This window comes from Arctopsyche grandis, chromosome 2 (assembly GCF_051622035.1).
Source record: "Arctopsyche grandis isolate Sample6627 chromosome 2, ASM5162203v2, whole genome shotgun sequence".
Taxonomy (NCBI): Eukaryota; Metazoa; Arthropoda; class Insecta; order Trichoptera; family Hydropsychidae; genus Arctopsyche; species Arctopsyche grandis.
This window is the reverse complement of record NC_135356.1, coordinates 6,085,432-6,095,182: the sequence shown is the minus strand read 5'-3', so window position 1 is coordinate 6,095,182 and position 9,751 is coordinate 6,085,432. Positions and strand designations below refer to the sequence as shown.

The window sequence follows — 9,751 nt, the reverse complement described above, 5'->3', positions numbered from 1 at the left end:
TCTTTCTTTCAAATATTTCATGTTTTCCTCTGAAAATTGTTTTGCCAATTTTTCTGATTTCATTGTTGAAACGGCGTAGTTAAAAATTGGCTAAAAACCTTCCTACCTAATACATATGTCACCACTATTTGAGTATGATTAATGTAAAAGTTAAAATTCATAGATGTCTCGCTAATTTCCAGTTTTCAGTGTCTCGTAATTCAGTGACTTATGTAATAAAAATGCTGCATTGTTTGTAATTGGCCAGGAACGCGCATTGGGGTTTACCTGTTAGGCCTTCCTGGTATATATGTATATAATAAATAAATAAAAAACTTGATCTATTGTTACTACGTACATAGATAAAGTAAAAAAGTATAATAGGACGATATTTTATAAATAAGAAAATAAAAAACATTTTATGCACAATGTTTCCCTTTAATGTCAATTTCTTAAATGCTATAATATGTATTATATATGTATTTCATCTTATGAAAACATTTTTTTTTTTTTAATATAATGATTACAACACAGAGTAAATATAATAGTTTCAATGTAAATATGTATTATTTTTCATCTTATGAAAACATATTTTTTTTAATATAATGATTACAACACATATTGAATATAATAATTTCAATGTAAATATGTATTATATTTCAAATAAGAAAATAAAAATCATTTTATGCACAATGTTTCCCTTTAATGTCAATTTCTTAAACGCTATAATATGTATTATAGATGTATTTCATCTTATGAAAACATTTTTTTTTTTTTTAATATAATGATTACAACACAGAGTGAATACAATAATTTCAATGTAAATATGTATTATTTTTCATCTTATGAAAACATATTTTTTTTAATATAATGATTACAACACATATTAAATATAATAATTTCAATGTAAATATGTATTATATTTCATCTTATGAAAACATATTTTTTTTAATATAATGATTACAACACATAGTGAATATAATAATTTCAATGTAAATATGTATAATATTTCATCTTATGAAAACATATTTTTTTTTAAATTTAATGATTACAACACATATTGAATATAATAATTTCAATGTAAATATGTATTATATTTCATCTTATGAAAACATTTCTTTTTATGAATATAATGATTACAACACATAGTGAATATAATAATTTCAATGTAAAATGGTTAAATGGTTGATGTCTAATGACTTTTGTAATGTTTGATGTAATTGCCCAGGAAGGCGCATTGGGGTTTACCTGTTAGGCCTTCCTGGTATATATGTATATAATAAATAAATAAAAAAACTTCATCCATTGTTACTACGTACATAGATAAAGTAAAAAAGTATGATAGGACGATATTTTATAAATAAGAAAATAAAAATCATTTTATGCACAATATTTCCCTTTAATGTCAATTTCTTAAATGCTATAATATGTATTATATATGTATTTCATCTTATGAAAACATATTTTTTTTTAAATTTAATGATTACAACACATATTGAATATAATAATTTCAATGTAAATATGTATTATATTTCATCTTATGAAAACATTTCTTTTTATGAATATAATGATTACAACACATAGTGAATATAATAATTTCAATGTAAAATGGTTAAATGGTTGATGTCTAATGACTTTTGTAATGTTTGATGTAATTGCCCAGGAAGGCGCATTGGGGTTTACCTGTTAGGCCTTCCTGGTATATATGTATATAATAAATAAATAAAAAAACTTCATCCATTGTTACTACGTACATAGATAAAGTAAAAAAGTATGATAGGACGATATTTTATAAATAAGAAAATAAAAATCATTTTATGCACAATATTTCCCTTTAATGTCAATTTCTTAAATGCTATAATATGTATTATATATGTATTTCATCTTATGAAAACATTTTTTTTTTTAATATAATGATTACAACACATATTGAATATAATAATTTCGATGTAAATATGTATTATATTTCATCTTATGAAAACATTTTTTTTTTTTAATATAATGATTACAACACATAGTGAATATAATAATTTCAATGTAAATATGTATAATATTTCATCTTATGAAAACATATTTTTTTTTGAATATAATGATTACAACACATATTGAATATAATAATTTCAATGTAAATATGTATTATTTTTCATCTTATGAAAACATTTTTTTTTTTTAATATAATGATTACAACATATAGTGAATATAATAATTTCAATGTAAAATGGTTAAATGGTTGATGTCTAATGACTTTTGTAATGTTTGATGTATCTTGCTGATGGATCTGTCACATCATCGTTCCATTTTGGCATCCAAAAGTAAGGTATGAGATGCTCGAACGCGGAATAATATTTTTCAAAACATTTTCTAAAATTAAAAAGAATAAATAAATCGCTAAAAAATAAAAATAAAATTATAAACATTATTTCAAATTTTTTTTTAAATATACCTATAAAAGTAAGACTCCTTTGACAGTGGTTTACAGTGTGTAAATTTCGGTGCGCAGGAATTGAACTCCTCGTCTGAAACTCTACCCTCAGTCAAATCTTGGATGACTTTGAAAAGTGATCTCTCTTTGTTTGCAACTCCGTCGCTGAAAATATAATGTGACATAGAATTGATGGTGCAACCTGGGATTTTTTGAACACCGTTAGTCCTATCGAACTGAAACTTAGTATCAGTTACTGAAATTCTTATCGACATGACGTAAATTTTTTTCAAATTTTTAAGTTGACTGGAAATGGTACCTCCTCTTATAGGTGTCCTCTTTTTTTTAAGTTTTTGAATTCAATTATCTCCCAAACCGTTAACTAAATCGGACTGAAATTTATTTACATGTGATAGAAATAATAATTTTTATAACTTTATATTTTTTAAATATTTTTATCTGAACCGGAAGTAGTACTTTTAGTGTAGAGAATCGAGGTTTTTTATGTTTTTCTCAGAAACCGTTGGGTTTATTCAACTGAAATTTCATATCTAGAAGTTTAAGCATAATACCAAGTTATGTATATAATTTGGTAAGCATCCGTCAACCGGAAGTGGCCGTTTACTCTCGTTCGATTTTTCTTCCACTATTTTTTTTTATTTGTATCGTAGCAACGAAATGTTTATTACAATATTTGTTTTTTCCTGCCGCCCCATAATGTTGTCGAATATCGTCAGTAGATACAAATCTCTTAACCAAATCTTAAATGAATAGGGCCAACCTTAACTTAACCTAACCTATCCTGACCCTTAAATAAATAGGTGTTGGCTGCTAAGATATGTTATTTTAATGAAAATATTGATGAAATAAAACTTAAAAAAATATATACATATATTAGCAGCCTATATTTAAGGGTCAGGATAGTTAAAGTTGGCCCTATAAATTTAAGATTGGGTTGTTAGGGTCGACATTATTCAATCTCAGTGTCACGCGAGAACTGAGACAGTGAGACCGCATACTAAAGTAACACCGAACTGATTGTGTTGGGATGTTTGGATAAATTTAAGAATTACCTAAACGCTTCTTTGGGTCTCCATAAAATGCTGGCTGGTAGAAGATTTTGTCCCTCAAAGGCATCTCTAAGTAAATACTTTTCTACATCACCTTTTGGCCTCCTGGAATCTTTATCCAAGCTCAGATAGTAACGAGTAAAGTCAATATCGAGGAATGGACAACGTACTTCCAAGCTGTAACAATAAATCTCATTATTATGTGGTTTATTCATGATCAGTATACATATGTAATAACTATACTGTACACAACTAGCGTGAGTTTATCAGCTGGATTTGATTTAAAATATTATTACTAAATCATGTATCATTTCTCAATAATATGTATTATATTCGAAACAATCTAGCATGAGACTTACGTAAAATTTACATGCTATCGCATTCACCCCCCACTCGACCCGCGACGGCCAATTACATTTCGTTTCAGTTTCGCATTGCATTTTGGTCAAGATTATTATTATTATTATTTTTAATTTATACCGGGAATGCCTAACAGGTAACCCCAATGCGCCTTCCTGGCCAGAAACATTGTACATTTAGATACAAGTATTATTATACAAAGTGAATACATATCAATTAACATCCACAGAGACATCTACGGTCAAATTTGTTAATTTGCGGCGTTTTATACAATTCACTGTATATTCTAGAATGCTGAAAACTCGATATTTGTGAGAAAACGGGTAACGTTGCCAATTTGTTGGAACAGCTTCAATGAAATTCAGATAAATTGACAAACTCTGATTGGAAACGATCGACCTAGATTCACAAATCCAAGATCTGGCCAACAAAAACCAGTGGGATTTGAACCCGTGACTATATTGTTCAAAGCATTATATGCTAACCAATAGTCTATTCTGCTGGTTACAACATCGTTCATGCGAATAGTGGTCGGTAGAATTTGACTTTTATTTTTTGTTAGTTTTGAGTACGCGTTTCGAATTTTGAAATATTTACATTAATAAATTTTAATATAAAATACACAAGTTGTTGATATGATTAATTTATTAATGGAATACGTATATATTTTATATTAATGGAAATTTATATTTTTTAAACGATAAAAGTAATTGTCAACGTCATGTTATGGACTGCAAAGCTTACAGTAGTATTATTAAAGACCTTGCATTGAATTATATTGTAATAATATTATATAGTTAAATAAGAAATAATTCAAAATAAATTATTTTACGTCCTTTCAATGTCACTACACATTGCACGAATGCGACAGCATGTTTGGTTCTCGTAAGTCTCACGGTACATCGAATCGACTAGTCATCTAATATATAATTTCGAAAGAGACTTTTTATCTATGAATGTAAGCTTTAAAGATTTGTTGGGATCATCGAATATTTGATGCTTGGTGGTCGACGTATGTCAGATAAAAACTTCTCTAGGCAAGGGAAATGGGCAAGTGCATCGTTAAAAATTGCACAATGCATTCAAAAACACACAATAAACAAAATGGGATACATTTTTATAAGTAAATTGATCATTTAAGTAACATATTATTCAATTAACATCCTATATGAAAAGGTCTCTTTTCATGAAAGGGTCTCGGTGACAGCTAGCAATACAATATTGCGTAGTTATGGAAACGGTACGAGTGTATTGAAACAATAAATGTATTCCAAAGGGCACTTCTATCATTATAACATTTCTCTGGTTTTATTACAAACAACAAACCAAGCCGGCGTAAAACCACTAGTAGATAATAATAATAAATAAGATTTTACCCAAATGCAGCCGTCATACGATCTGCTCTTAAGCCATCATAAAGATATATGTCGGACAGCAACCTAAAAATGTACAACAATTCAAATATAAAATTAAATGATGGAAAATATAAAATCAAAGGAATATAAAAGAAAGAAACCTTTCACTCTCGGCATGTGCTGCATCAGTGTCAGGAGCGTCTCTGAAATAAATGTAGCCTTGGGCCAATTCATCGGCACCTTCTCCACTGAATATTACCGCTGTGTTTGTATTATCTTGGATATACTCACTCAACAAAAACATACCTGCAGAGATAAAGAAAAAACTAATAAAAAAAATGTCAATCTTAAAATTTTACATTTAAAAGAAAAAAATGCAAGTAACAAACCAACGCCAGCTCGTACCGTTGTGATATCGAATGACTCCAAATGATATATCACTCGAGTGAGAGCTAAAGCAATATCGTCTTCTGTGAGCAGTACCTCGTGATGCTCGGAGCCAATGTGTTTAGCTACTTTCTTAGCAGCGACCAAATCGGGCGATCCTATCATGCCGATTGAGAATGTCTAAAACCAAAATCTTATTTTAATTTGGCACCACACACTCTAAAAAGATAAGCAATTTTTTATACACTTCGCATAATGTATAGCAGTTTCAATTCAATAGAAAAATACAAAATAAAATGTGACTGTCGTCGTACTTGTATCGGGTATGTTATGCTTTCCTCCTTGGCTAGTTTTACGATGAGAGCGGCTACCAAAGAAGAGTCCAACCCACCAGACAACAGACATCCAATACGACGATCCGACATCAGCCTTTTACGACATGCTTCCGTTAATAGAGAGACAATCCCATCAGCCGGACTCTTAAAATCTGTTGAGTTAAAGCATCTTGGGTGACTGTTGAATATTTAAAACGATATAAAATAAACACAATCGACTTCCAGTCAAATATAACCTTGTGAATGGGGCACCATTTTCCAAAATTTGACGTCTTCTCTGGTCGAGAAATATTCCGATTTTTTGATAAACTCAATAGACCCATCGTCGGAGAATGAATATTCTTCATAAGTACCAGGTTTAAATTGATCCAATTTTTCAGCCACGTTCACCCTTTTAGCAATATTTGTAATTCCTAAAAGAAACAATTATATATATTTCAATCATATAATATTTCAATACAACTAAAATCAATAAATTTCATCAATAACTGTTGGATCGAACAAAAAATCCTATATTTGTACAGAAACAACTAAAAAACTGATATCTTGAAAAAAAAAAAGTATTAAAGTAATATTATGCAAATACAAACTACGCATTATTATGTCTATACCAGGGACGTCATTTCAGCTTTTCCCAGGGGGGGGGCAAAAATTTTGACCAGTAAGGAGTACCTTTTTAAGGGGGGATGTATTATATTAAAAAATGAGTACATATATGAATTTTAACTCTTTCTTTTAGTCATTTTTTTATTTACTATATACTTTTATCAATAAAATTAATAGTAAAATAATTTTAAATGATAAACGAGTTTAAAAATATCTTTCAAAGCATGACCCCATTTTTTTCTGGGAATAATCGACATGTTTATTTCTGACAGCGTTCTAAACAATTTCAATTTCTATTTTTTTTGGTTCAGTATTTTAATTAAAATTCATAATAATACATTAAGCAACGTGGATAGTCCCGTTCAAATCTAGCGGGGGCAACTGCCCACCCCAGCCCCCTCAAATAACGTCCCTGATCTATACCCTTCAGGTATAAACACAGAGTACCTAAGCACAATCTGCTTTAGATCGTCGACTTTAGAGAGTCTTTAGTTAACATTATGTATGTATAAGATGTATGATGAGCATTTATATGAATTTTAAATAGGTTTTTGAGCTCTTTTTCCTATTATGCTGTACATTAACATTTGAATAATACCTATATAATACTTTAATTTATAACAAAAATAAAATAAAATTGTAAAATAGAAAATGATCTGTAGATCAGTAGCTATTAAAATAGATATAAGATTGTGAACATAATTTAGTAACAATAAAAAGCATTTCAAAATCAACATTATTATGTATCAGTCATTTTTTGAAGATAATATTACTCAAGTAAAATCTAGTAGATATCAAGAAAACCTGAACCTACTACACATATCATAATATTAAGTCACAAAATTACTTAGTGGCATATTATACAGTGTAGTTGGGTTTTAATTTTAACTCGGTGGTTCTATGAAATATGTAAACTGTACCGTTGTTTGTGGACTATATATTTGAATTCAATCTGACAAACCTTTCGCTTCAGAACAAATTCCCATTATTTTATCCACGTCACTGTAAAATCTGAAAAGCGGTCGAATGCCGTAAGGATCTCTCGCTATCATTATCTTTTTCTTTTCCATGTCTACTAGACAGACTGCATAAACGCCATCCAAAAATTGAATAGCCTTTTCAAAGCCAAATTTCACATAAAGATGAATAATACATTCTACATCGCACTTGGTCTCGTATTTGAAGTCGAATTGTTGTCCCAACTACAAATTTATTACGACTATTACGTATTAATATTTTCAATCTCATGACAAGTATTTATATTTATATTTACCGTTTTGTAGTTATAAATTTCACCGTTGCAGACGACCGTTATCTTCGGATGTTGGTGAATTTTCATTGGTTGCATGCCATGCAAATCATCGACGATTGCCAATCGGTGAAATCCCAAGCATCCGTTCTGTAACTGAAACAAGAAATTGATAGTAATTTGGATTCATTATAGCAGATATTCTGTTTAAAACGCTTGACCTTTACACGCTTGTCGGTATCCAATCTCGAAGCGTCGGGACCTCTGTGCTCAATGTTTTTAAAATCGGCGACGTAGCAGTCTGGACAAGCCATTCCGAATAAAGCCCAAATTCCACACATCCCGATTCGATATTATGTATCTGGAAAGAAACAACAAGTCGCATAAAACGATTGCAAAGTAAGTGAGAATTGATTAGAAATGATTATGTAAACATATGTAAATAAAATTGCAGTAATTTTAAAAAATATAATCGCTATTGCAACAAAGCAACAAAGAGATTATTTCATAAGTAAATATCAATCGCAAACGCAAATTCATTTCACGATAAAGTATATATATATTGTACAATGTATGTAAAAATGCACAGCAACACAAAACAATAATAATATATATCAATTATATTATGCGAAACTTGTTATTACATATGTATAGGCATAGCATTCAATGATTCCGATTGTAGTCTGGATCTTATTCAATTTAAATTGCATTTTTTATTTGAAACTACATACGTACATATAATACTATGTAGAAAAAAATCCCATTACTATTTTATGTAAAAAAATCATTTTACTATTGAAAAACTACAAATTAAACAAAAAACGACATATTTCAAAACATGTTCAAAATTAGAAAAAAACAAAAAAAAATTTAATTTAAATCAATTCTTAAAAATCTATAAGAAATTGCTGTCATAAATTAAAATGGTGTTTATTTTTAAATGTACATATATATGCTGCCAACTTTTGAAAATTCCTTTCAACTTTACTATTCAGTAAATATTAGATGCCAATATTGTGAATTGATAATTATACATTACAATTTTTTTATTACGAAACATAACTGTAACAGAAATACATCTTTCATAATGTAAATCATATGTACATCATGAACAAACACAAATTTAAAAAACTACATCTATTTACATATAAAGGAATTCATGTCATGTCGGGTATCATGTTTAATTAAAAATCCCATTGACATGCATATGTAAAAAGAATGTCACAAATTCAGTGTTTCAGCTCTCGGAAGAGATTTTTTATTACAATACACGCTCAAACAACGCCAAATAGTACATAATATGTATACAGTCTTTTTTCAATTTAAATGTATTAATGTTAATATTTCAAATGAATAAAGGCAAAAATCGCATACAATTATTTATATATATATATACATATATAATAGGCAGATTTAAAATAATGAATTATTCTTATTCATCGATTGCATATGGATGTTCCCTGTTTAAATTCGAGCATGCGTATTTGTAGCGTGTAGCAAAAATCCCATAAAATTGATTTATAAGTTATAAATCCACGCGTATTGCACCATTTGAACAATTTTTATAAATTATAACATAGCATTTGAATAATTGATTACCACGTTGCAGAAGAGGGCACGTGTTTCCAAAAGGCGAGTAGACCGAACGCCACCAGCCGCCAGCAAACTGACTGTATGTGGTGCGCAAACGTTTTTATTGATATGCGCAAGGCTGACGCAATCCGTGAACTGTTTGCACACGCTCGATAAATTGGCAAATTCGCTGACCAACCTTAGATAACAATTATTTACCATAAATGCATTTTCTGTAAAACGATCATCATCAAAATAATTCCCATTTGTATCTTTAATAAAGATTGCGTATCTGCCGGGCTGCAGCCCTCTTATAAAATTCTTAAATATATGTATAATAATACATTTAATATTTTATTTATTAATGATATTCTTTTTATTAGTTGGATGGACGAACTATTGGGGGCCTTCGACAG

General features: G+C 29.1%; 1 protein-coding gene across 6 annotated transcripts; it reads right to left on the bottom strand.

Annotated features, from left to right (window-relative positions):
* Window positions 1–1,796: 1,796 nt before the first annotated feature.
* Window positions 1,797–9,493, bottom strand: LOC143922855 (asparagine synthetase [glutamine-hydrolyzing]-like). Of its 6 annotated transcripts, none has more exons than XM_077446218.1 (12): window positions 9,363–9,493; window positions 7,991–8,124; window positions 7,788–7,919; window positions 7,476–7,716; window positions 6,145–6,321; window positions 5,888–6,060; window positions 5,576–5,753; window positions 5,348–5,492; window positions 5,208–5,270; window positions 3,475–3,648; window positions 2,423–2,566; window positions 1,797–2,340 (listed from the first exon to the last, which is right to left on the bottom strand). In XM_077446218.1, exons 2-12 carry the CDS (start codon window positions 8,102–8,104, stop codon window positions 2,217–2,219), a joined length of 1,665 nt encoding a protein of 554 aa, XP_077302344.1. In that variant the 5' UTR covers window positions 8,105–8,124; window positions 9,363–9,493; the 3' UTR covers window positions 1,797–2,216. The 6 variants fall into 6 exon arrangements, with proteins under 6 accessions (XP_077302344.1, XP_077302345.1, XP_077302342.1 ...); XM_077446219.1 differs by having other exon boundaries at window positions 9,366–9,493; XM_077446216.1 differs by having other exon boundaries at window positions 7,985–8,124; window positions 9,363–9,492.
* Between the last annotated feature and the right edge of the window lie 258 nt (window positions 9,494–9,751).